This window comes from Trichechus manatus, unplaced genomic scaffold (assembly GCF_000243295.1).
Source record: "Trichechus manatus latirostris isolate Lorelei unplaced genomic scaffold, TriManLat1.0 scaffold00049, whole genome shotgun sequence".
Taxonomy (NCBI): Eukaryota; Metazoa; Chordata; class Mammalia; order Sirenia; family Trichechidae; genus Trichechus; species Trichechus manatus.
In genome coordinates this window covers 73,108-100,911 of record NW_004443985.1, presented here as the reverse complement: position 1 = coordinate 100,911, position 27,804 = coordinate 73,108, and the positions used below count along the sequence as shown (strand labels likewise).

Genomic DNA, 27,804 nt, shown 5'->3' with positions numbered 1-27,804 from the left:
TACAGTTTCCTTTTCTAAAATGGACTTAAGTAAACAGTGGCACCTGGTTCATGTCAAAGTTATTTTGAGCCGAATTCCTCCCCAGAATCTGCCACACCAAGTTACAGGGCCCTGGACAGTGGAGGGACAGCCCCCTCAGACTTTTCCAAAGGTGAAGAGTTGGCCCTGGCTTCTCCCTTGGACACTGCCCTTATTCTGGAGGGTCTGCATCACCTTCCCTTCATCTAATTCTCCTGACACCTGGGATCCAACTTTTTGGATATGTAGTAAAGTCTCTTGAATCAAAAGGAACATGTCTGTTGGGTCAGTCAAGCGGCTGATATGGAAAACACAGTCTAAGGAGGAGCCTTCTGAGCACATGTGTCCTAACCCAAGGATGGGCTCACAAATAGGAGACCATGTGCCTCCAGGTGGAAGTCCAGACTTCTAGACTGTGGACTCAGCCACTAACTCAGCCCTTAGCCCCATCCTCCCTTCCAATTCTCTAGCAAAGTGGAAGGATTATTTAAAACCTCCTCTGGTGAGACAAAGCCTGCAGTAGAACCCACTTGTAGGAACAAACTTTGCAGAATCAAGCCATAGCTATCATTAATATAGGATGTATCCCACCAAAGGCATTGAAATTCCAGGTTTTCTTAAAACAGTTTATAGGTCAAACAAAACTTGCTTATAGGCAATATTTGACTTCTAATTTACAATTCCTGTGATGGGATAAACAAAATTGTTTATAGATGGAAATAATGACCACCAAACAACATTGATCCCTACCTTATTGCTTTGGTGTGCTATGTCCATATCTTCTCAGAAGTGCAGATAATTCTTTACGTTTTAAGCGCCTCTGCTCCATTAATGACTTTGGCCCAAACCTGAACTGATTGTCGTTTCGAACCATGAATGTAAAAGCTGAATGTGATCTGTGTCAGGAAAATAATCAGCTGCAAGTAACAGAACACCGGGCCAACAGGGGCTTCAACAAATAGAAAGTTTATTTTTCTCAAGTAATAAGATATGCAGAGGATGGAAGGGACTCACAGTGGTTCAGCTGATCAAGTGCTGTGTGGTCCTGGGTGCTTTCTGTCTTTCTGCTCCATCTTACCTGGAGTCTTGGCATTCATCCTCACTCTTATTGGATCATAGTTGCACATCTGTGTTCAAGGCAAAAAGAAGTGGGGAAGGGTGTCATCAGCTGCATCCCTTACCTCATTAGGAAAACAAAATCTTTTCTAGAAACCCCTCACAGTAAGCTTCCTCTTGGGGCTCACTGGTCAAAACTATGGCCCATGGCTACCCTCTTCTTGCAAGGTGGCCTGGGAAACAGAGTATTTATCTGTTCATCCTTTATGGTGGAGGAAAGCAAGGGAGACTGGGTTGAGAATACGTGCATGTAAGCTAACAGTGTCTCCCAAGAGACTGCAGAGAAATTTTTTTCTGTTACTCTCATTGAACAGGTAACAAAACTGAGCTCCAGAAATGGGAAGTAACTTGGCCAAGGTCCTATGACTAGATGAGGTTAGGGCCAGATATAGAGCCTAGGTCTTCAACTCCCAGTCCAAAAAGCTATCCACTGGATACTGGGCCTCTTTAAAAAGTGTTGGGAAATTTTGGAAAAGGATAATGGTAATGGTTGAACAACCAGGTGAACATAACTAATATCATTGAATTGGTACACATGAAGAATGTTGAAATGGCAAACAATTTGTTACATGTATATTTGCCACAAGAAAAAGGAAAAAAGCTACCCACTGCACCAAACTACCATATTTTGACAGTCTGTGAATAAGTTATGTGGAGGGAATAGAATATTGCTTGGTAAATGAGGTACTGGATACAAAACTATCAGCAGAAGACATATAAGTTCCTACTGGAGCTCTCACTCCTCTGCCCGTAAGAATCTGAAATACTTCCCTGAGTCACAGGACATAGGCTGAGCCAAATCAGGCCTCTTCCAAGTTCCTTCCTACTGAGCAGATTATCTTCCCAGTCTTCAGCACATCAGTGTTTGTGTGGTTATAATGGAATCAGTCTCATGATGACGAGCACCATGATAATGTAGAATTTCCATGTCCTTGTTAACGTGCTGTTCTTGTCTTCTGTCCCCTTCTGTTATTGGACCAAACAGAAGTATTCTGCTGTTTCTCTCTGCAACATCTCCACAGAAGTCCTGAAAGTCATCAATGCCACAGAGGAGTTGATAGCAGAGTCTGCAGGGCCCTGGGAATTCCAACCAGTCCCTCCTGACAGAGTGAAGGGAACGTTTCCTCTTGGGACGGACCAAGCGAGACTGGATGAACAGCTGACTTCCCTGGAAGAAAATGTAAGGGGGGTGGTGGTGGTGAGTGTGCACTGTCTAGGTGAACGTGTGTAAAGAAGCTGGGAAAGTTGTAGCTCATCACAGAGGGTGCAAGGACACACACACACCACCATTCTCAAAAAGAGTCTTAGAGTGGTTTCCCCAGAAGCAGACCCTGAGATGCAGATTTAATGTATGTAGTGGCGTAAGTGTTTAAGCTCTCAGCTACTAGCCAAAAAGTTGGTGGTTAGAACTTACCCAGAGGTGACTCAAAAGACAGTCCTGGCGATCTGCCTCCAAAAAGTCACAGCCTTGAAAACCCTGTGGAGAAGTTCTACTCTGCACCCATGGGGTTGCCATGAGCTGGAATCTGCTTGACAGCACCCAACAGCAACAACAGTTTTATTAGAGACGTGCTCCTGGGGAGACTAGTAAGTTGTTGTGAGGTGTGGTCGAGTTGGTTCCGACTTATAGCGACCCTATGTACAACAGAAGGAAACACTGCCTAGTCCTACACCATCCGAACGATTGTTTCTATGTTTGATCCCATTGTTACAGCCACTGTGTCAATCCATCTCGTTGAGGGTCTTCCTCTTTTTCGCTGACCCTCTACTTTATCAAGCATGATGTCCTTCTCCAGGGACTGGTCCCTCCTGATAACATGTCCAAAGTATATGAGATGAAGTCTTACCATCCTCGCTTCTGAGGAGCATTCTGGCTGTACTTCTTCCAAGATATATTTGTTCATTCTTCCGATAGTCCATCGTATATTCAATATTCTTTGCCAACACCTAATTCAAAGGTGTCCATTCTTCTTCGGTCTTCCTTATTCATTGTCCAGCTTTCACATGCATATGAGATGATTGAAAATACCATGGCTTGGATCAGGCACCATCTTAGCCCTCAAAGACTGGTAAGGGAGGGGAACAATCAAGGAAAGGGAAGAAGCCAAGCAAGAGTGTGATCTTAGCCAAAGTGAAGCTTCAGCCTGATCCCACAGGGAGCCCTGGCATATAAGTTGCTTCTCAGAGTTTCCTGACTTGAGGCCAGGGAACTGGCCCTCTCTACAACCAGCAGACACTTCAGTCTCTCTGCACGCGTGCAAAGTGTCTCCAGCAGTGCAAAGGCGGTCCTCTATAGATTTGAGCTGTTTGGAGCAAACTTAAACTGAAGCTTGGTGAGGGGAGGCAGTAGACTGGTGAAAGGGATCTAGGGGGTATAAGCTGAGCATTGCCAGTGCCGTTACAGGGAGTGAGGGTGGTTATACAAAGAACTTACTCAACTTGGCCTGCCCTGCTTTGTGAGCTTAAGGTACCAACACAGTTACATCTCTTTTATCTTTCCAATGACTCACCAAGCCTCCGTGTGCCCTTAGCAGCAGGAAGCCATTACCTCTCTCCTGAGGCATCCACACTGTAGCCACAGAATTGTCCAGGCTCTCTGGGAACTGAGTCAGACCCCATTACAATACCTTGTGACCACATTTAAACCTCAGACTCTGCCAGTACCCACCGCCCTCCCCCGCATACCTACCCTCTGTCCCCACAAGGATGCTAACTAGCATGGCTAGTGGGTACAACTGATCAAGAGGGAATGCCTAACATCAAGTATATTTAAAAGTATATTTCTTCTTTGCGTGCAAAGCATTTAGCACAATGCCTGGCACAAAATTAGTATGCAATAAACGTTAGATGTTCTCCTTAGTATTTGACAGACATCTCATCACCCAACTCCTAACACGATCCCATTAAAACATACTAAAGAATGAGTTGTTTAAAACGGTTCTGTCCTTAACAACAACAAAAACATTCCTAGATCCTCTCATTCTGTAACAAGTGTGCATTTGCTGCTCTCAAGAAAATACTACTTGAGAAAGAAAGGAAATAAAATAAGCCCTGTTGGTGGTTACGCTTGCCTAAAAACTGTCTGTTTTCCCTGAGGTGTGGGCAGGGTGGTTCTGAAGCTTCATTTACCTTGTTCATCCCTTCATGCCCTTTCTGAGCGCCCTGACCCTGGCTGCTGGGCCTTCAAGGGTGCAAAGTCCTTCACTTTTTTAAGGAAGCCTGTCTGAGAGTCTCCTTGGTGGTGGAAAGGTTTGCACTTGTCTACTAACCTAAAGGCTAGTGGTTTGAACCCACCGAGCAGTGCCACAGAAGAAAGGCCTGAGGATCTGTTTCTGTAAAGCAGCTAAGAAAACCCTATGGGGCAGTTCTACCCTTTTACCCATGGGGTCGCCATGAGTCAGACTTGATGTCAATGGGTTTGGTTTGATTTGGGTTTTTGTCTGAGAGTCAGGCCACAGGGAAAGGAGGTGGGATCTACCAGGTTTCTGGAAAAGGAGGGAAAGGGATTCGGAGAAAGATGCTCAAGACCTATTTCATACCTACCCTCACAGAAAACCCAGATGCAGACATTTCAGGGAGGGTAAAGGCCATCGGCCAGCTCAGCTGGTTCCCCTTCGAAACGTGTACATCTTGGAAAACAAAATCAAATTAATGTACAGTGAAACCTGTGAAAGCTGGAACTCGACGGGACGGCCTTGTTTTTCTGGGACTCAAAAGTTTTCTGCCTTTGACAGGGTGCAGTCACCACTTTTCTGTCACTCTCTGTTTAGCGGAAAATATTGGAGTTTTCCTTCTCTGACAGGTTTCCGCCTTACACAGGTTCCAGTTTTTGCAGATTTTACTTAAAAAAAAAATGCTTACATTTATTCTTCTTAAAATTCGATTTCACGTAGTTTAGACTCTTAAAAGGTGTTTGCAACCACGGTTGTTTATGTTAAGGAATTCTGTTTCCCCTTTCATTCAAAGGAAAACGTCTTAGCTGCCAAGTAAGAACCTGGCCAGGAGGAGGTGTGGAAGTGAGTGTGGAGAGGGAGGGTGCAGTCCTGACTGGTAACTTCAGAGTTGGGGGAAAGTCCTCGTTTCTCCACTGAGGAGGTGTCTGCTGGTAAAGGATCTTTCTATCCTTCCAAGGTGTAAGATAATAGTATCTTACACGTACGTATCCCCAGCCGTCGTTGAGTATTTCAATAAATTTCCAGGGAGATTTTCCAGCACCGCAAACCAGCAGTGGTGTGAAGAGAGGTTTGGAGCCAGAGTCAACATCCCCGCTCGGCACAGTTCTGCCCATAAAGCGGTTGTCAGATTGAGCCAGGTGATTCCAACCTTCCAGACCAGCGGAGTCCACCCTAATGTTGAGGGTGAAAGCCGGCATAGCTTGCTGTTCCCAGAGATCAGGAACTATTATTAGAGATACTTTTTGCTAAAAGTTGAAACAACAACAAAAATGAAAATGACTCAAGGTGAAAATGTCAGTGTTTGTTTCACTTGAAGAGTTGAAGACCCTCTCCCTCTGGGATTCCATGAAACTTAAACATGTCTCTGTCTGACCACTTACCTCGCTGTGCTCTCCTTTCAGTTCACTCACCTGCCTCCCACTAGATCAGGGCTTCTCAGCCTCGGCACTGTTGACATTTTGGGGACTGTCCTGTACATCGCAGGATGTTTAGCAGCATCCCTGGCCTCTACCCACCAGATGCCAGTAGCGCCCCCCAGTTGTGGCAATCAGAAATCCTCCAGACATTGTCAGATGTTCCCTGGGGACAGGGGCTGACCGGTTGCCATGGAGTCACTTCCCATCCACGGCGACTCCATGTGTGTCAGAGTTGAACTGTGCTCCATAGGGGTTCCAATGGCTGATTTTTCTGAAGTAGATCACCAGGCCTTTCTTCTGAGGTTGGTGGACTCGAACATCCAGCCTTTAGTTTAGCAGCAAGCATGTTCAGCATTTGCACCACCTGCAGACAGGGAAGGGAGTGCAGAATCACCTCCAGGCTGAGAACCATGACAGCAGATGGATGTATCAATCCCTGCTGACGAGGTTGTTTTCTCCCATCTCTGCAGCCCCAGCCCTTGACCCAGGGCCTAACACAAAGGGGTCCGTCGACTGTTTATCTGATGTATGGTCGCATCAGATGAGTGAAGCCCCTTTTAAGAGAAGACGTGTTTTACTTCTGATGTACAGGATCTCTGTTCTTTAAATGTGTCTGTAACGCAGCTCTGTCAACATCGACGGTCCAAAAATAACAGAAAGAAACAGTGGCCATTGAGTTGATTCTGACTCATGGAGACCCAGTGTGTACAGAATAGAACTACGCTCCATAGCGTTTTCAAGGCTGTGACCTTTCCGAAGCAGATCGCCGGGCCTTTCTTCCCAGGTAATTCTGGGTGGGTTCAAACAGCCACCCTTTCAGTTCACAGTTGAACAGTTAGGCATTCATATCACCCAGGGACTCCTGATGGTCCAAAGATGGTCCTAATGCTGGACACACAGAATTCAAAAGGTTAAAGTAAAAATACAATTCACCAGGATAAGAGTGCATGTTTTACAAAGTCTCGTATCAAAAAGCTTACAGCGTAAGCTCCTGAGTGAAATACCCAGATTTCAATGACAGTGGTCAGTGCTCCTGGCACACCTAACAAAGCAGACGTCTTGCCTTTTCCCTTTGCAGGAGCATGCTGAAAAATGCAATGGCCTTGTCAGAGTTTGCATTTTTTAAGATCCCTTTACTGTAAATTCCATTTCTTTTCTTGAGTTTGATAACACTTTCAGTTCTAAACACATCCACCTACCCACTGATTCCAGATGTCAGAAGTCCCAGCAGTGACGTGGGCTGAGTGGCCAGGGTGTTGTACGTTTCTGCTCCCCTGGCCAGCCTGTCTTGCCTCTCCTGTTCCCAAAGGGTTAACTGCCTTCTCCCTCCTCCATCCCTTCCCCAGCCCCACCTTTCCCAATTTCTCCTCAGAAGGAACTCAATCTGTATTCCTGGGGCTTTGAATTCAATGCGCTTTTTGAGTCAGAAAAGGAAGACTTTTCTCTTCCTGTCTTTCATTTAGGAAATCACAGAGCCAGGAAGGTTGGCTTGCTCTGCCCTTTCCAGGGTGGAGTTCAGAGGAGCAGTGGGAGCAGGGCAGGGCTGGGTCTGATTTAATTAAAGCATGGCCTTTGTTGGTCTGTGTTGTGAAGAGCTCTCCTTCACTCCTTGGCTGTCTTTCCCTTTGTGCAGGAAGCCAGGGGACTGTCAGAAATAGACATGATGACACTTATTCTCGTCCTCTGAACATCGGGTACCACAGACCAGGACTCTGAGATAAAAGAGGACAGTGATTGAGAATGTTCACCTCCAAAAATGCTTCTGAAGGTTTCAGAGCTATGCAAGATAATACAAAAAAATGTCACATTCATATGTTGATCTACTGCTTTGGTAAACTGCTTTGTTAATCCACTTAATTAGCAGAAGTCATGGGAATTTGAGAATTCCCTCTGTCTCTCAGCTCTGGCACTTCTCAGGTGCTGCTGGTGTGAGCACCTTGAAATCAGCTCTCGTCCCCCCTAAAGGCAGGAAGCACCTGGGCCAATCCCAGCCCCCATGGAGGCTAGAGGCTAGCCATGAACAATGGGGGCTCAGTTCTGCAGACTGAATAAATGTCTGGGTCTCTAGGTATTTTAAGCTCTTGCTGTGAAACAGAATTCTGTTGTACCTGTGGGGCTCAGACTGAGTTTCATGAAGGGACTATTTACTGAGGCGTAGGCTAAGGTAAGTTGGAATTGACTCAACTGCAACTGGTGTTAATTGGAGACTGAGGTGTAGGCAAGGTTAAGGAGTCCCTGGAAGTTTGAGTCCACCCAGAGGCACCTTGGAAGAAAGGCCTGGCAATCTACTTCTGAAAAAACAGCCATTGAAAACCCTGTGGAGCACAGTTCTACTCTGACACACATGGGATTGCCATGAGTTGGAGTTGAGTCAATGGCGACTGGTTGGTTGGTTGGTTGGTTCGTTGGTAGGCAAGGTTAAGGTAGCAGTAAGGGATGCTGTAGCACTGGAGCACAGTAATAGCAGGATGCGTTACCAGCCCCAGGGGGTAGAACCAGAGCCCAGGAAGAGCTGGCGCCTGGAAGAGGGCCACCTAGCAGGAGCTACAATCATGGGAGTAGAGCCACCATCGGATCCCTGGTGCCCACACAGGGAGAGAGCAAGGGAAGAAATACCCTATCTTCTTTCTTCTCCTGCCTTTGATCTCCTGTTGGTGCCTCCCATTGGCCACACCAATTCCAGCCAGCAAGGGGGCCCTGGTGATGAAGTTCATACAGACCAGATTCACAGGAAACAGAGCAGGGAAGAGAAGGTGGCAAGTGGAGCTGGGGTCAATGGAGAACAACCAGCATGACGATTCTCAGACTTGGGACGGGACACCAGGTGGGTATACAGGGTTGTGAGTGGGAGGGATAAGTCAGCTTCCTTTCCCTCCCGACCCCCATCTGAAGACAGCCTCATTCTCATCTTTGCTAAATGACAGAGGCAGTCTGCTATACCCCGAATTGCCACCCCCAGAGGCAGTGGAGAGACTGTCCCAATTTTCCTTTTACCTCTACCACAGAACTCTAGGCAACACCAAATGTTTGTCCACATAGTACACAACACAGTAGACACAATGGAACTGGCTCCCAGGGAGCCTGGCTCTGCGAGAGAATTCAGGACCGGGCACAGGACGTTTGTCCTGGCTCTCAAGGCTCTTGTAACAGCCCCACAGCACAGGAGGGCGAGCGGCACGAGAACTCCTGGGTGTGGTCATGGTAACTCAGGTGGTTCTCAGCCCTCAGAGAGCAAGAAAAGAAGGACGATCAGTTATCGTCTAACCTTAGTCCCCGAAAGTATATTTCGTGGAACCTAAGTCCAGCAAGATGCTCCAAGGTCAAATAAGTTTGAAGAATCTATATGCTGTTTCTAGGAAAATTGAGATACTTATTAACATGTTAAAGATGCTGGGGAGACCTGTAGTAAAGAACTCTATTTGACCACAAAGTCTTTTCTTAATGAAACAACTATTGTCATCCTTGGAACCACTTTGAGAAAGACTTCTTGAAACAGAAGCCACTCAGTGGGGTCATAGTCATTGGTGACTAGAGTTTGGGGAAGATACAGATTACTGGGACATGGTAACCATAGGTCTCTCCAAAATGGACCTTAACTAAGCGAGCAATTGCAGGTTAACATTTTTAAATGGGTCATTTTTTTTAAGGTGAGAACACGATTTTCATTAAATAGCATGTTAATTTTTGTTATTTCAAGCCAACAACAGAGCCAATATCATGAGCATCTATAACAACAATTATAGTCCTGTAAGTTAAAGTCTAAAATGTAAAACGTCATACCTTCCAACCAAGGTTAAGTATCATGGCGTCCCAGGGCAGAGTAGATGCCGTCTTGACCATCATCACCGTGATCGTCATCACCACCATCTAGCACCCCCCTCCAGTCCGTTAGGTGCTGTGGGTTTGGCCATATTCCCTGTTCAGCAAGTGTCGCTGCCAGACCACTGAATCTCCGCTTCCCTCTGATGCCAGGAAAGCAGGTTTTTAGGGAACACAACAGAGTAAGAGATGAACATTCTGTCCTTGCTGGGGGCTTAGAGCTATTTCATAGAGCTTTGTCTTGGCAGAAAAGAACAAGGAACATCAGCAGATGACCATGTTGGAGATGTAAGCAGTGAGATGCTATCAGGTTAACACAGTCAGAGGGTGCGATGATGTTGAGCTTTGCATGTTTCTGGTAAAATCAAGGTTCTGAGATCAAAATTATCTCAAGTTATGTTTAACCATTGCCACACTTAAATTATTCACTTTACTTAAATAATAATTCCAAATTTTGTTTCATTGTGTAAAACTATAAGTTTATATTTTAAATTATCTTATCAAAATAATTTTTTTTTTTGGCGTGGATAGGGAAAAGTGTAATATCTAAACTGCCTTTCTCTCTCTTTTCATCTCTCCTCCTCCCACCTCGATTTTTCTTCCCTTCTGAAGAGAAGGTTTTCAACTTCAAAATTTTCAGAGATATTTTTTGGAATAGTTTCTCCACTCAAATAGCTTTGAAATGTTCATCATTTCTTTCATATGATGAACAATAAAGAACTGTTTCTTATTTTGAAGACAACAAATAAATGGCTATAATTGTTAAAATGTTTTAGAAACAGAAGTTCTGTAATTCTCAGCATATGATAAAGAAACCAAAAGCACACTGGAATATGGCCATTGCCAGCCCCCAGCCCCCGTGTGATCGATGAGTCCTTTAAGGTGCCGTCCAGCATGTTGTCAGTCACTCTGGAGGCTTCCATCACCAAACTAATTGTGCCTGGTGAGCCACAGTCGGGTTTATTTGCATCAAACCACACAGCTTCCTGCACCTGCCTTTGCTTCACTTAGAAATGTTTTGTAAAATTGCAGGGTTTCTTTTTCCTGTGTGTGAAAGTACACACACAAAAAATACACTCCATCAGTAATCTTTACATGTACAATCATCGACTGTGGTTACGTTCTTCACACTGTCACCATTCTCACTACCCCTGGCCAGATTGTTTCACTACCATTAACTTAGACTCTCCTTGCTCCTGAAAGTTCTCATATGTGCTTTAGAGTTACTGTTATCACTTTGATCTCATAGATTTAATTCTTTAAAAGGATGCAGTGCTCAAGGCAGACATTATTTATTGAGCTAAAATGTTGTTTAAAGATGACTTCATGGTATAGTTTCACTTCAAAGTTTAAAAGTTGTTTCCAGGCAATAGATTTGGGGGTTCCTCCAGTCAGTGTGTCCAGTAAGTCAGTTTCCAATAAGAATTTGAAATTCTGTTCCACAATTTTCCTCCTTTTGATCAAGATCCAGCTACTGGGTCCCTAATCAAAATGTTCAGTAAAGGCAGCCAGGCACCATTCATTTCTTCTGGTCTCATGGCAAGGGAGGTAGTAGTTCATGGAGGCCACAAAATTGCCAGTTTTAACGCAGATGCGTGAATCGTGCCGAGGGATTGACAGAGTAAGAGTGTCCCAGGGTTCTTTCCACTCCTCACCAATGCTCAGCATCGCTCAGTGCAGAAGATGTCTAGGACTTAGGTGCATAAGCTGTGGCTCATCCTCAACTCTGTTACATTTTTAACTCTAGTTAAAGGAACTGTTAAAGACCTGGCCATGTGTTTCATCCAGATCGGCTTGGAATTGCTGTGATTACATTGTTAGAACTTTATGTACATTAAACCTCAAGAACTTCTCTTTGAGTCAGTTAACTTTTTTAGATCTGTCTCGTTCCTCGTGTTGTGGGTTATTTTGTCACATTATTGATTAAGCCGAGGAAGCATTTGTTTCATTTACCTTGTCCAGCATCCCTTAATCTGAATTATTCCACTCATTTCACTTTGTGTGCCCCCTTTCATGGGAATTACCTTACAAACTTATAGGTTAAAATATTTCTTTTCCTTTATCACAAATTACCCCCCTTTATCTGATTTGCTCTCTAATTTTCAATAGCTCTCAAAATAAAATGGCCCAGTTGACAGAGAAATAGATTTGACATGCTTCTTTTAACATCACACTATTTTCTATGAAATAAAAATGTTTCTACTACAAACTTCAGGTTCATTTTAATTCTCTTAACTTGTTTAAATCAAGCGGAAGTTAATTAATCAGAAATTACTCACTCAAAATTTGTAATTATTTTAATTTGATTTCACCTCTTTCATATTTTCTGAATTTTTTCAATTACTAAATGCCAACTGAAATGTTTATTGTAAAAACCCAATCTTTTTTTCCCCTTCTACCTTCTGTCTTGATATTGTGGAATGTTCTTTACAGTCACTGGATAAATAACACTCACAATTTATGTAGCTGTTACCATGTATTTTGTACTATTTTATCATTGTTTCTCCTTGCAGATAAATTGGAAGGGGTATGATTGATAGTGAGGTGGGGGGTAAGACCTCATGCTACCATTTAAGTGCAAAGAAAGTTTATCAATAGGGGAGTGAGATCCCCATATTTGTCTCCCAGTGTTGAGCCCAGTTTTCTCTCACTCACTTGAGTTACCAGGGTCCCCTGCGATGGTCCCACCAGTCCTGGGTCCACAGACATGTGCCCCAAGGCTGCACTCTTCTCTGCAGGTGTACCTGGCAGCAGGCACCGTGTATGGACTAGAGGGTCAGCTCAATGAGCTGGAGGATGCCGCTCGCTGCATCCACAGTGGCACTGATGAGACCGAACTGGCGGATCTGGAGGACCAGGTAGCCACAGCTGCAGCCCAGGTTCACCATGCTGAGGTCCAGGTAAGAACCTTCCTCTCTGCTCAGACAGGAGCCCAGAGGGCAAAAGAAGAACGAGCCTTATTTTCCACAGGAACTGCTTCAAACCATATATGGATATGGTCCTTCCAGGTGAATTCCAGCTAATCTCTTCCTTTTTAAAAATGCAATGATCTTCTCCCCAAAATTGTAGTCTTCCTAGTCTATCGGACTTCCCTTTAAAGCTCTATGTCAGTTTCCATTTTGACAAATTCCCTGACCCCTTGGTAAGTTTCCCTGCTATCTAGGTTTCCAATTCCACCCCAAGACCATCCTTCCCCAACTCTTACCACACTGTTGATGACTTCTTCGATGTCACTTTCCCCCACTGCAGACTAAAAGCTCCGCGAGGACAAGACTATGTCTCTCTAGCTGTGACTAGCACGATACCTGACACAGGTTTGGTACTTGATAAAAATGAGTTGAATGAGTGAATGAAAATAGAAGCGTAGATTTCTCAGGCCAATATTTTACATGAGGAGCAGGCAGGATTTAAGGTGGCTGTTTCAGAACTGATTAGTTTCTATAACTTTGTGAAGACACCTGTTTGCAGTTTTTATGAATCCCACTTGGTCTGTGACTGTCGGTTCAGAATTGACCATAGGCTAAGCCATTGGTTCTCAAACTCTCACCTTCATAAGACATCTTGATTTGCATGGGAGGTTGTCAACCCAGCCTTTCAGCTTTGTGGATTGCCTCAACCAAAAACCGAAAAACCAAACCTGTTGCTGTCAAGTCAATTCCAACTCATAGCGACCCTACAGGACAGAGTAGAACTGCCCCATAGGGTTTCCAAGGAGTGGCTGGTGGATTCAAACTGCCGACCTTTTGGTTAGCAGCCAAACACTTAACCACTGTGCCACCAGGACTCCTGATGGCCTCATCAGGGGGGCCTTTATCAACACGGATACCCCCCCACCCAGTACTGCCAGTTCCTGCCAGAGATTGAAGCCTCAGATTCCCCGTTGCCTGTTCTTATCCAAAGCTTAGTCTCACAAAAGTTCTCACAGAAAGTTTCCTGCAGGATGGTAGGAAGTACCAACTGAGGAGGGTAGATGCACTAAATTGTGAACTTGGATTAAACCAGGATCTAGGAGCGCTATGAACTTGGAGTTTACCTTCCGGGCAGGATGCCATTGCCCAGTGCTAAAGGAGATTGCAGGATGACCCATGGGGAGAGTGCTGAGGATGCTGTCCACTGCGTCACGCAAGGTTGTCTCTATGAGCATTCCTGGGGAGAGGCTCTCTTAACTCTTCATAACAGGAAAAGCTATCCTTCTGAATACTTAGTCTTCCTCTTACAGACATGGAGTCCTACACTTGATCTCTTTGCTTTGGCTCCTAGGAAACTCAGCCAAATCAGCCATCCCCTTCTAGCAAGTGTAGAGGTCATTGGACATGCAGTCTTAGGAATGAGTTGGGATATAATTGCATATAGAGACAAAAAATACAGGCAACATCAGCCCCCTGTAGTTTCCTTTCCTCTTTCTTTGTCCTTTGCCCTATGGATGAAAACTTTGAAATATTAACCCCTTCTTATTCCAGAGCCTGTGAGTCAGCAAAATCAGGAGGTCAGCAGCTTGCTTCCCATTGGCCTGTGTCCCAGGGCCCTCTGAGCAAGGCTGTCCATTAAAAATGCTTCCAGGAAAGAATGTGAGCATCTAATCCACATAGTTGCAAATGATTGATGAAAGCTTAGCCTGCAAGCTTTCTCAGAGGCTTTTGCAATTTATTGGTCTATAAAACAAAGGAATGCAACTCTCAACGTGAAACTTGAGGAGTCAAGAACAGGAAGGCATCTGGGGGCCAGTAAAGGGCAGGGGCTTCACAGTGGCCCCTTCTGAGGGCCAGCCGCCAAGCAGTTTTAGCCTGCGTTCTTTCACCAGCTGCCACAGACTTCGCCTTCAACTACCCTCCTCCGTTTCTGGCTAACGAGGAGGGTGGGGGGACATCTCACATATCTCATGACCCTTCAACTCTCTGCTCTCTGCATCCCCTATAGCACCTATCCCAGTAGGGTTTGTCCAAAGAAGGCCTCAAAAAATGACAGCAGAATTTGTCTTGAGCGGCACAAAATAGTTGAGGGAGGGGTAGAGGAGGCATATAGACCCTGGTGAGGGAGGTGGGGGACACACTTTGGCTGCTAGACCCATCTTCAGGTTACACTGTTGATGCCTAGCAACACTCAGGCTGTGCCATCTCAGGAGGACGGCTGTGAGCCCCACCTCTCCCCTTGACTGTGCTAGCCTTTTCCTGCCCCTTCCAGTGTCCCTTATGCTATGCGCTGTCCAGACCTCTGAGAATGTGGCAGTGTTGCAAGAGTATGTGCACTGGAGTTAATGCCAAGCTCTGCCCCAGATCGACAGATGTAAGATGTTTGGTGTATCACTATCCCTCTGAGCCACAGTTTCCTCATCTGCAAAACCAAAAGGAGGGTACCTACCTCGTAGGGTTATTTTAAGGCATAAATGAGCGCGTATATTTAAAGCACTTAGCTCTGTGCCTGTCCGTTTTCTAAGGTCAGGGGCTGTGCCTTCTTCAACCCTAGGGACAGAGGAGGGAAGAGGGTTCTTTCCTGGCGCAGAGCAGGCTCTTGCTTTCTATATCTGCCTTGAGACTGTTGGGAAGAAATCTGAGTTCTGCTTTGACCTTCACATGTTACAGATGAGGAAACTGATGCCAGAGAAGGAAGGGAGTTTCTCAAGGCCACTTGGCCTCTTAATGGCAGAGACAGATTTGAAATGGGAGCCGCTAGACCTCCCTCCTAAATCCCGGTGCTGTGCTTTTGGATCCGTGCGGTCATAGAAGAAGGAAGCAGGACCTATAAATTCTATTTGCCGTATGTTGTGGATTGGATTGTGTCTCCCAAAAATAGGTATCAACTTGGTTAGGCCATGACTCCCAGTATTGTGTGGTTGTCCTCCATTTTGTGATCTGATGGATTATCCGATGTGTTGTAAATCCTGACCTCTATGATGTTAATGAGGCAGAATTAGAGGCACTTATGTCCTGAGGCAAAACTAAAACAGGATTAGGTTGAGTCAATCTCTTTTGAGATATAAAAAAGAGAATCAAGCAGAGAGGAGAGGGACCTCATACCACCGAGAAAGAAGTGCCAGGAGCAGAGTACATCCTTTGGATCCGGGGTCCCTGTGCTGAGAAGCTGCTAGACCAGGGGAAGATTGATGACAAGGACCTTCTCTCAGAATTGACAGAGAGAGAAAGCCTTCCTGTGGAGCAGGCTCCCTGAATTTGGGCTTCTAGCCTCCTAGACTGTGAGAGAAAAAATTTATGTTCGTCAGAGTCATCTACTGCTGGTATTTCTGTTATAACAGCACTAGATAACTAAGACACTCTGCAAAGCTCAATTCAAGTGTTGCCTCCTGTGGAAGCTACCCCTGACCACTCCCTTCACCCCAATCCTGAACCAGGTGACCTGGAACCAAGTCCCCATGGTGTACTAGGCTTCCATTTATCACCAGGTGTACTCTGACAATGCTGTCAGCATGCCTATACAAACTACATATTTACAAAGAAAGCCAGTATTTTATTTTATAAACCAATGAATCGCACAAGCATCTGAGAAAGGATGCAGGCTAAGCTTTCGTCAGTCAGTTGCAACTGTGTGTATTAGACGCCCACATTCTTTCCTGGAAGCAGTTTTAATAGCTAGAGAAGTGCCTGGTAGAAGTTGAATGGACAGATGGACGGATGGATGGATGGATGGATGGATGATGGATGGAAGGATGGAAGGACGGAGTGAGCATATATCAAAGCATTTGTCCTTTATAGATTCATAACACATTTAATGAAGATTCTCCCCTTCTGTACTTTCTCCCCACCGATCCTGACTTTGTGCTTTATTAAGATTTCCGATATTGAGAGCCGGATTTCAGCCCTGACCATTGCAGGATTAAACATAGCACCATGTGTGCGCCTCACAAGAAAACGGGATCAGAAGCAAAAGAACCAGGTGCGTTTGTCCCTCACTCTGTCTGCTGGTATACTGAGCCACCTGGAAAATTCAGAAGGTAGACTATCTTTTGGCTTTGTGAAGGGGTATTGACCACTGTGTTCTATTTGTAGGTACAAACCATAGACACATCAAGGCAGCAGAGGAGGAAACTGCCTGCTCCACCAGTGAAAGGTATGTTTAAATGAAAATCAAAAAGCCACTGAAGAATTCATTTACTCTGAGTAACCCAGAGGTCTGAGTCTAATCATACGGGAAGGTCTCACCCAGAATTGCTATTGTGGGTAGTATATCTGGGTTTGGGTCCCCAGAAGCAGACCCTGGGACAAAGATGTGAGTGTGAATAGTTTATTTGGGAAGTGATTCCAGGACACACTGGTAGGGAAGGAGAGAAATGATTCAGGGAAGGAAATTAAGTCAATACAGGATTCTTTAATTAATAGGTTACTGCACCTCAGAGTTCCTGCCCAAAGGGTAAGAAGCTGGGGTATTTATCCAACTCCTATCCATCACTGGCTGAGAGTTAATCCCAGGGTCGTCGACTCTCTGGTACTTCTGACCTGTCCTATGCATGGGCCAAGAGAAACATGGAACAGAGGGCGGCAGTGCCTGCAGTAGGCTGCTGGCAGTATGTGCTGGAATAGTGACTATCAGGGACATGTGGGCAAGGCAACAGAAACATCTGCCAGTGTCCAACCTAGAAGGGAATCCCACAATGCCAGTCATGTAACTCTTATCCAAGGGACATTTTCAACAGTTTTCCTGGATTCAAAAGCCACATATGATAATGCCAAACTAGAAATCTAGATTTACAAATTTGAGTAACGAAGAGTCAGAAGATGGGAATTTGAGTCTTGGTTCTGCCATTCATTGAATGCCTCCTGTGTTAGTTATCTACTAGTGCTGTAACAGAATACCACAAGTGGGTGGCTTAACAGACAGGAATTTATTTTCTCACAGTTTAGGGGGCTAGAAGTCTGAATTCCAAGTACTGGCTTAAGGGGAAGACTTTTCTCTGTCGGCTCTGGAGGAAGGTCCTTGTCTCTTCAGCTTCTGCTTCCTGGTTCCTTGGAGATCTCCATGTGTCTTGGCATCTGTCCTACTCCATCTCTGCTTGCTTGTTTAATCTCTTTAATATTGCAAAAGAAATTGACTCAAAACACACCCTACACTAATCCTACCTCAATAACATGACAAAGACAACCCATTCCCAGATGGGATTATAACCATAGGTGTAGAGGTTAGGACTTACAACACATATTTTGGGGGATACAGTTCAACCCATAACATTCTACCCTTTGGACCCCAAATATTCATGTCCTTGCCACATGCAAACCACATCCACTCTATCATATCATCCCAAAAGCCGTTAATGAACTCCGAGTCCAAAATCTTATCTTCTGAATCATTTAAATCAAACGTGAGTTAGACTTTAGGCATATTCTATCCTGGGGTAAAATTTGTTTTCATCTATGAACCTGTGAAATCTTGATTACAAGTTATCTGTTTCCGAATTACAATGGTGGAACAGGCACAAGGTAGACATTTCTGTTACAAATGGGAGAAATTGGGGGGAAAGAGGGGTAACAGGCACCCAGCAAGTCCAAAACCCAGCAGAAACAATTTACATTAGCTGTCAGGGTTTGAAAATAATTCTCTGTTCTCTGAGACCATCTGGGAAATGGCCCCACCCTCCAGACTCTGGGTGTTGGCCGTGCTGTCTGGATTCCGGGTGGAGGCCCTTTGGCCCTGGGCTTCAGCTCCACCTTCCAAGCCCTCTGGGATGGCAACTCTGCTCGCTTGGCTTTGGGCAGTCCCATTCTCCTAGTCCATCAGAGTGGCTACCCTACCCCCTTGACCCCAGCAGGCCCTGTTCTTCTGCCCCTTGGGTATGGCAGCCCCATCCCTTCAACTTTGGGCAGCAGCTCCATCCCCCTGGCACACCTTAACTGCAGCCCCACACTCCGGAACCGACTTGGTTCCTAGGAAGCTGCGGCGCCACCCTTTGAGATCCAGGACACCGTGGCCCTGTCCTTTGAAACTGAGAGGGCCCTGCTTCCTGTGCTTCCAATAGTTCTTCTGATCTCTGAGCTGCTCCAGGGATGGTCCTTTTCTTTTCTTGGAGGGCAACAGATGTAGCTCCTTTAGCTGTTTCCTGCCTGTATAATTAATTCCAAGAGACAGATGGCTTTCTTTCTTCTCATTCTTTCTCTGTCCACTTCATTCTAAGCTGATAGGTTTTCTGCTGTGGTTGTTGATTAGATCCATCAGTCATAGGCTTAATCTCTTTAACAAAAGATTGTGTAGACACGTCCTTGGTGAACATTCTAAGACACATGTCCTTACTTTGTATAACAGAATTTTCCACATCTTTAAGTTCTGTTTTCATTTTGCACAGTTCATTTTTAAGTCCATCTCTTTCCTCTCACGTTTTACTATAAGCAGCAAGAAGAAACCATGCAGCCCCTTTAAGATCTTGCTTAGAAATTAGCCAGATATCCAAGTTCATCACTTACAAGTTCTACCTTCCACCAAACACTGGAACATAATTCAGACAAGTTCTTTGCCACTGTATAAAAGGCATTGGACTTCCTCCATTGTCCAATCACATGTTTATCATTCGCTGTTAAAGCCTCACCAGAAGCACATTTAACATCCACATTTCTAGCAACACCCTGTTGCTGGCACCATATGTATTCTCTAAGTCATAGTAACTTTCTCTATACCTCTCCTCACTTCCTTCTGAGCCCCCACCAGAATTGCCTTTGACATCGATAATTCTACCAACAGTGTCTTCAAGACAATCTAGGCTTTTACTATTAGGCACCTTGAAACTCTTCCAGCCTCTACCTATTACCCAATTCCAAAACCTTTTCCATATTTTAGGTATCTGTTAGAGCAGCACCCTACTTTTCCAGTACCAAATTCTGTCGTAGTCAAGTGCTTAGTTATAAAGCACCAGCTTTAGGGAAAGGCTTTCTCTCTCTGTGGGCTCTGGAAGAAGGTCCTTGTCTCTTCATCTTCTGCTTCCTGGTTCCTTGGAGATCTCCATACGTCTTGGCATCTGTCTTACTCCATCTCTGCTTGCTTGTTTAATCTCTTCTATATCTCAAAAGAAATGGACTCAAAACACACCCTACACTAATCTTGCCTCATTAACATAACAAAACCCGTTCCCAGATGAGATTATGACCACAAGCATAGAGGTTTGGATTTACAACACACAATTCTGGGGATACAATTCAGTCCATAACACCTCCTTTATATTCTGCAAACCCTATACAGTTAAAATTTATTACACGTTCACAATCCCTTAGTTGAAAACTGTGGGTCCATATGAATTTTTTGGATTTTAGAAAGGTAATATGATACATGTACTGTATATTTCATAACACTCCCCATGGTGTCTGGTGTGTATCTTATTTATCTAGTGCTGCTATAACAGAAATATCACAAGTTGGTGGCTTTAACAAACAGAGATTTATTTTCTCACCGTTTAGGAGGCTAGAAATCCAAACTGAGGGCACCAGTTCTAGGGGAAGGCTCTCTGTCTGCTCTGGGGGAAATCCTTTTTCAGCCTCTCTAGCTTTCTTCTCAGAGTTCCTTGGAGATCTCCAGGTGGCACCTGTCTTTCCCCATTTATGCTTGCTTGTTTCTGTGCCGGATCTGCTTCTTTTATATCTCAAAAGTGAAGGGCTTAAGACAGAGCCTACACTGATATGGGCCTCATTAACATAACAAGTGTAGGGGTTAGGATTCCAGCATATATTTTGAGGGGACACAATTTAATCCTATAGTAGGGAGCGTCTGATAATCAGACATGTTAATACCCCTGCAGCAAAGGATAACAGTGTTCACAGTCACTCATGTCAGGACTTTAAACAGCCACAAGCCAGTTCAGGTCAGGTTTTGCCATCAGACGAGTTTTGGCTCCAAAGTTACGAAAGTTGGCAGTTTTTAGAGCCTTTTACATTTCAGGATTGTAAATGAGGATTTACAGACTGTATTGAATGAGCTCTGAGCTACCCTTTTCCCAGAAAGCCACCAACAATGCCTTCACTTATTTAGTCCATCATAAAAATAAATACAAAATAAAAAGGTTCTACAGTGAGACCTATGCACAGGAATGAGAAGCCAAGTCTGGCACAAAAATCTAGGCAACCTGCCCACCTGGTCTTTTATCCTCAACAGTCGGTCCAGCTCCTGGGTAACACTTACTGCCATTTCTTTCCTTTTAGCTGAAAAAAATGAGGCATCTTCAGTGACCGCCATTCAAACGTTTAACCGCAACTTCCATCTCCAAGGCTCCTCAACAAACAGGACTGCGGAAAGGAGAAGCACCACCGAGGATTTGATGGTAAGTGTCATCTCTGTCTTAATGACCTCACTGTCACTGTTGGTTGTACCTCCATTTGGTAGCCCTTTCTTTTATATCTCTGCCAGCAGAACCCAAGAAGCATCTGTTGGATTAGGGGTGGGGGGCTTCTAAGGGAGGTGGCTAATACTTTGCCTGCCATTGCTAGCCCCTTTGATACATGGATACATCCTCTCTATTATGTCTCCACCTCCTTGTAGAAACCAGGCTCCATGTAAGAGAAATAAAAATAGGTACACAGGAGTCTAACCTGGTTGAAATGTAAGAGTTTTTATTCTGCTTTCAATCCATATTCACTCTTCCTTAAATGTCTTACTTAGCCATTCATTACTTGCTGTGTTTCTGAACAAAGTCAGCAGCAGCCCCTAAACGTAGCAAAGGAAGGGGCAGTAGATAATTTGCACAAACTCTGGAGATCATATAGAGACGACTAACGGATTGGTTGCTGGAACACTAACATATGCTACAGAATATTGGCAAATGCTTGATACCGCTACCATATTCAGTGGTGATCTTCTCAGTGATGCCAGGTATGCTGAGAGCAGACCGTGTCTGGAGTGACAAGTTCTAAGCAAGGACAAATGTATTCTGTTGTCTTTTGTGCCCCACTTATCCCTCCCTCCCCTACTCTCACTCCCCTGTTGTCCCTGCCATGAGCACAGAAGCACCGGATAATGGTGGGCATGCGTTTTTGAAGTACAGGTTTTACTACGTCTCTTTTTGGCAATGTCTCCTTCATTAGTTAGCCATTACCACCGGCCTTTCAAAGCCCAATCGCCTTGCTCCTGGCCATTACTTCAGAGAGCTAAAAAGATGCATTATCAAACTAAAAGGGCGGACCACTATGGCCGGGGAAGGAATCTGTTACAAATAAGTGACACAGAAAGGTTAAAAATGAAAGAATGGACGATATTTATTAAGGAAATGCAAACAAAAAAGAGAAGATAGAAAAATATTACTTTTAAACAAAATAGAATGCAAGACAAGAAGCATTCAGAGAACACGAGGAAAGGGGGCGTTGCGATGCTGATGAAATTAAGATAGGGGAGTCATGAGCTTGTTTTTATTTGGCAAACAGTAGAGCTACCCCATTGTAATCATGCCATGGTAGGTGACTTTAAAACTCCCTGATCAGCCTTTGTCAGCCCAAGGAGACCAGCGATTAGTACCAATTAGAGAATTTGAATAGTGTGGTTATTAAACGTTCATTGAGATGTGTATCTAATTTTATACTTTATAGAAGATTGACTTTCTTTCCACGCATCAATGGATCTTTTATAAAAATTGATTTTATGCCAGCTCACAAAGAAAACCTCGAATTCCAGAAAACTACCCTCTGTGACTGAAATGCCAAAAATAATGTACAACAGCAATGTCCAATAGAACTTTCTGCAGTGATGGAAATGTTCTGTATCCACAATGCCGAGTATGGTGGCCACTGGCCACATGTGGCTATTTAACACTTGAAATGTGGCTACTGGGTTGAAAGAAATGATTTCTAAATTTTATTGACTTTTAAATTTAAATATCACATCCTGTTGGTTTTGATATATGTGGTATTTTCATTCACTAAGCAGTCTGTGGATTTGCACATTTTAACACTCACACTGCTGAGTAGAGAAAAAGGCAAATCCATGGAGTACTGCAAAAATGAAAACATTACATGTAAGAAAACAAACGGGATACATATAAAACTACACTGAGTCAAATCATAGCATTAAATTTATTTTCGTATTAAACAAGGAAGAAGAAAAGCAAATGAACTAGACATTGAATTCAAGATATTAAAGATAAATGCAAAACTCAATTAATTAAACACAGAAAGATGATAAAAAATGATAATAAATCCAAGGGTTATTTCTTTGGAATAAAATAAAATAAAAATTTTCTTATAAATCAAATCGATGAAAACTAAAATAAAAATAAGAGATTATAATAAAGACATAAAAATATCTGTTTATATATAATATGATGTATAACTGTGCTAATAAATTTTAAAATATTAATTCTAATAAAAATTATGAGCAAATAAGAACATCATTAAAAACAGACTTAGAAATAAGAAACTGAAAATTTTATTAGACCATCAAAAAAAGATTCTGATGGACCAGATGGTTTTGCTGATTTTAAGGAACAGTTAATTCTCACGCTATAGAAAGTTTTCCAGAGCATAAAACATTGAAAACTGACGATTCGTGTTGTGAAGCTCTTGTAACCCCAACTACCAAAACCTGGTGTGACCCCCGAGCCCACACACACACAGGCAAATGCACAGACTCACCCAAACCACCGCACATGCAAACCACACCAGTTGTTCAGAGAGGTGGGACATACTGAACAAACTATTAGCCAGTTCCACGTAGCAGAACATTAAATAATAAGTTACCAGGTAGATTTTACAAGAACGCAAGGATACCTCTGATACTGGGATAACCAAAAAAACCAAACTCATTGCCATCAAGTCGATTCCAACTTATAGCAACCTTATAGGACAGAGTAGAAGTGCCTCATAGGGTTGCCAAGGCTGCAATCTTGATGAATAAATCACATGAATAACTGATTTCTTTCTAAATTAATTTATAGTTTAATCCAATTCACTTCAAAATCTCCACTGAATTTTCTTTTAAACTAAAGTTTATATAAGAATAAATAGGAAAAAATAGATAAAAGCGTTTTGCAAAATTAAAGTGATTTTCCTCATCTATTTTAAAGTAAAGTAAATGCTGTAAAGAAATTGATGGATTAATGGATTAGAATAGAAGGCTCAGAAATAGATACAAGCAGATATAAGAATGTGCTATATGTTTTTTTTTTATAAAGCATTACATACTAGTACTTTACGTATTATTTTAAAAGAAAATACTAGGAAAAGTGGCCTGCTGGTAGAAGGGAATCAAATAATTACCTTATGCCATATACCAAAACAAATTTCAGAAGAAATAAGAAGTATGTGTAAAAAATAATATCACTTTTTGAACGTTGTGAAATATATAAATGGTCAATGAGAGTGCATTCCTTTTATACTATAAAAAGCAGTAAACATTGTAATTGCCTAGTCTTGCCTTTGCCAAGTAGGTGATGGCAGTGTACTCGACATGTCCCCTCAGGAGCCCACTCTGGAGTCTGCTGTGATGTATTAGCGCCATGGAACTCCACCGCCAGTGACGCACTGCCTCCAGCCGTACACGACAGTGCCTTGACCCAACAGCCATGGAATACTGCACGGGTTTCCACCTGAGGAGAGGGCCTGGGGAAGCCGCAGTCGCCTTTGCACGGGGCTGTCCTGATACCTCACCCAGAAGGCAGCCCGGACTTCAGCATTTTGGTCTTGCCCACTCTCTGCCTTAGGCTCCCAGGGGAATCCAAGACAGAAAACCAAGACGCTGGCTTCCAACAACATAGCTCCATGTTAGAAAAATGCATCTTTTCCCTGTTCGCTTTGCTACTGTGTGTTGTCTTTTAGATCTTTTATTTTTGCCAATCCCTCTGATTCAACTAGAATTACATGTCAACAATTTGTCCAAAGGAAAATTGTTGAGGTGGGGATTATCATGTCCATCACCAGTGTTTACTAATCTCTCGGAAGCATCATTGTCTTGCAAATGCTTATTTAAAAAAAAAAAAAAAAAGCAAAAATGCCCCTGTAATGAGACTAGAGGCAGTCTAGTTTGGAAAGTGCTCAACAATCAAGGATGCAGGTCTCTCTCCAGGAACCTCCTTCCCACTAACCCCCTAGCCCACCACACTACCATGGTCACAAACCACAGAGTGGAAGACCATGACTTCACCATGCCATGCCCAAAAGCTACCATGGCCTCGTCCCTGACCTCAGGTCTATATCTGAAACAATAGCTCGTTGAGAAATTATGGTTTTTCCATGGAGTTCCTGAGAGTGTCCCCATTCTAAAGGAGAAAGGAGTTTGAGAAAGGCCACCATTGGTTCACCTGTAGGACGCTGTCCAAAAACCGCATGATGCCATTTAGCAATGACTGTATCTACCTGAGGTCTAGGTGAATGAGTTATTGCAGAGGATAACCATGTGAGAGAATCTCTGTCCTCCAAAACTTATTTCCCAAGAAACATTCAGCAAAGTAGCAAATGCCATTAAAAATAAAAACTGTCTAAGGAATAGCCTAGAAAACTTACAGGTATCAACAAAGTGAGGACAAACTGTGAAATGTAATGGACACAAGAGTTGACATGAACTCTATGGTCTGTTTCAAATGCGTGACTATTTAGAGTGTGTTTATAAAAGCAAATGAAACTGGAATTTTGCTCAGTTCATTGGGCATTAGCAAGATTTTACTATGCTTGCTGTGAGATAGCCTGAATCTGAGGAAGGAAGGCAAAAGGTAGGAGGAAGGGGAATGGTCTGGCTGCCTTGTGGAGTGCCCGCTCTGGACGAGGTAGTGTTCTTCTCATTTTAATCCTTATAGCAACCCTACTCGGTAGGTATCCCCATTTTTCAGATATGGAAACTGGGGACCAGAGAGATTAATTTGCCAAAAGTCACACCGTAAGCTAATTGTAATTGGATTGCCTCACAAAGCATCACCCTGAGTTGTTTTCGACCTCTGCATTCTTTCACTGCTATGCACATATTCAGACTTGAGCTGCTGCCAAAACACGTGTGTTATGATCCATTCCTGATGGGAGACTACCTGTCTTCCAGTAATACTCCTTGCCGATGCTGTGTATGTGTTATCCAACAGAAATGACTCGTTTGAAATCAAGTAAATCTTTGGCTTTTTGTTCTGTTGGTGTAATTCAAAGCAAAACAAACAAAAACAAATTTTAAAACAACACAACAAAAAAGATCTGAGTTCCCAATAGAACGTTTTCTTTACGAGGCATGAAAAGCAACTATTGTTGTGTTGTGTTACAGTGTTAAAATACTCATTTTCTTTGACAGAAATGTGTACTGTGTAAGCCTTGCAAAAAAAAAAAAAAAAAAAAGAAGCCTGCTCTGTGGCATTTGAATTTTTATAAAGATTTCCTTGTGCCAAATAAGTGCAAAGATTTAATTTACTATTAAAAACCATAAGCATATGTTATAGCTCCAGAAGAATTATTTTGTCAGCAAGTGATTTTGATCTTTAGTGTCAATATTTATATTTAGATTAATTTTTATAAATGAAAATATTTTAATGGTTTAAGAAAATGAGGACGGTAGAACAATATCTTTGATGACTTCTGAAAGTTATGCTTGCCTTCATGTTATATGCACATTGCCAAGAATTACTGTCAAGAGAAATGATAAAGAAGTAAAGATCATTTATGAAAATACGGTGTGTGGGTGTGTGAGTTTTTGCTTAGGGAAGACTGAAAGTGAGGAGGGGATAGAGAAGGAGGCCACACGGCCAGTAAACTGGAGGGGCCCAGACTCAAAGCCACTGTTGCCTCCACCACTCACATTCCTTCCAGTCACACCACTCTCCTCTCCACTGCAGGGCTCCTGAGACCCAGAATTTCCCAGTGACTACCTCCCCTCAGTGGAGCCCTGGCGGTGCAGTGGTTAAAGCGCTTGGATGCTAATCACAAGGTTGGAGGTTCAAACCCACGAGCTGCTCCACAGGAGAAAGATGTGGCAGTCTGCTTCCGTAAAGATTTACAGCCTTGGAAACCCCATGGGGCAGTTCTACTCTATCCTGTAAGGTTGTTACGAGTCAATGGATGGGACCTCCACTCAGCAGAGCCCTGGTGGCACGAACAGTTAAGCACTCTGCTGCTAACCAAGTTTGGTAGTTCGAACCCACCCAATGGCTCTATGGGAGAAAGACCTAGCAATCTGCTCCAGTAAAGATTACAGCCAAGAAAACCCTATGGGTAGTTCTACTCTGTCACTTGGGGTTGCTATGAGTCAGCATAGAATCAACTGCACCAGACAACAACCTCCACTCAAAGGTTCTGAGGTGGCGCAAACGGTCTACACTGTACTACTAACCTGGAGCTTGGCAGTTTGAAGCCACCCAGCAGTACCACAGAAGAAAGGCCTGGCAATCTGCTTCTATACAGATTACAACCAAGAAAACCCTACGGAGCAGTTCTACTCTGTAACACTGGGGTCGCCGTGAGTTGGAATCAACTCAACAGCAACGAGTATGGTACACCTCCACTCAAGTGAGACCAGTGGTTCTCAGGGTGCTACTGGCATCTTGTAGATAGGGACCAGGGATGCTGCTATACATCCTACAGTTCACAGGACAGCCTCTACAACAGTTAACAAGAACTATCTGGCCCAAAATGTCAATAGTGCTGAGGCTGGAAAACACTAGACCCTGGAGGTGAACCCGGACATCAGTGGAGAAGCCCCCTGCCCACCTCTGTGGGGACTATGTAGCTGAGCAGGAAGCAGGACTGTGACCCCCAGAGTCTTGCAGGCTCAGTGGAGTTGTTGAGCCTCTGAGGCCGGCCTGCCCAGAGCACTCAAGCAAGCCACTGGCCCCTGCCATCCCCAAATAGGAGTAGGAACTGCCCACTAACCTGAAATGACCGAGTGAGTGGAAATACAGAAGCCAAGAGCCTGCTCTGCCTGGTGGCCCTGCACAGTTCTCAAACTTGAGCATGCCACAGAGTCACCTGGAGGACTTGTTAAGCTACAGATTGCTGGACCTCACCCCAAAGTTTCTCATTCAGTGTGTCTGGAATGGGACCCAAGAATTTACATTTCTAACAAGCTTTCAGGTGATATGGATGCTGCTGATGCAGTGACCACAATTTGAGAACCTCTGACCTAGGAGAAAGGGGGAGGGAACCACCTTATCTTAAGAGCTTCCACCTGCACCTAGGATACGCCACATAGTGAAACATAGCAAACTACCCTCTCCTGTGTGCGAAGTCCACTCATCCTAGTCCTCGTATCAGATAAGGCAATGGATGCTTGGAGAAGTAAGTGACTTGTACCAGGCCACACAGCTTGGGAGCAGGAGAGCTGGGACTCAAACCAAGCTCTGTCAGACTCTAGAGCCCAGCCCTTTCCTCCTTCTCGCGTAAAAG

The 27,804-nt window shown here is 43.9% G+C and overlaps 1 protein-coding gene across 1 annotated transcript in view; it reads left to right on the top strand.

The window, feature by feature from the left end:
* The window catches only part of MYRIP (myosin VIIA and Rab interacting protein), a 194,283-nt gene extending 170,218 nt beyond the window's left edge, over nucleotides 1–24,065 (top strand). Inside the window, exons 12-17 of the mRNA XM_004377307.2 lie at nucleotides 2,120–2,314; nucleotides 12,283–12,444; nucleotides 16,328–16,432; nucleotides 16,546–16,606; nucleotides 20,671–20,789; nucleotides 23,915–24,065. Of these exons, the coding sequence (XP_004377364.1) occupies nucleotides 2,120–2,314; nucleotides 12,283–12,444; nucleotides 16,328–16,432; nucleotides 16,546–16,606; nucleotides 20,671–20,789; nucleotides 23,915–23,947 (675 nt within the window). The 3' untranslated portion in view covers nucleotides 23,948–24,065. The remainder of the gene's footprint in view (nucleotides 1–2,119; nucleotides 2,315–12,282; nucleotides 12,445–16,327; nucleotides 16,433–16,545; nucleotides 16,607–20,670; nucleotides 20,790–23,914) is intronic.
* The last annotated feature ends 3,739 nt before the right edge of the window (nucleotides 24,066–27,804 follow it).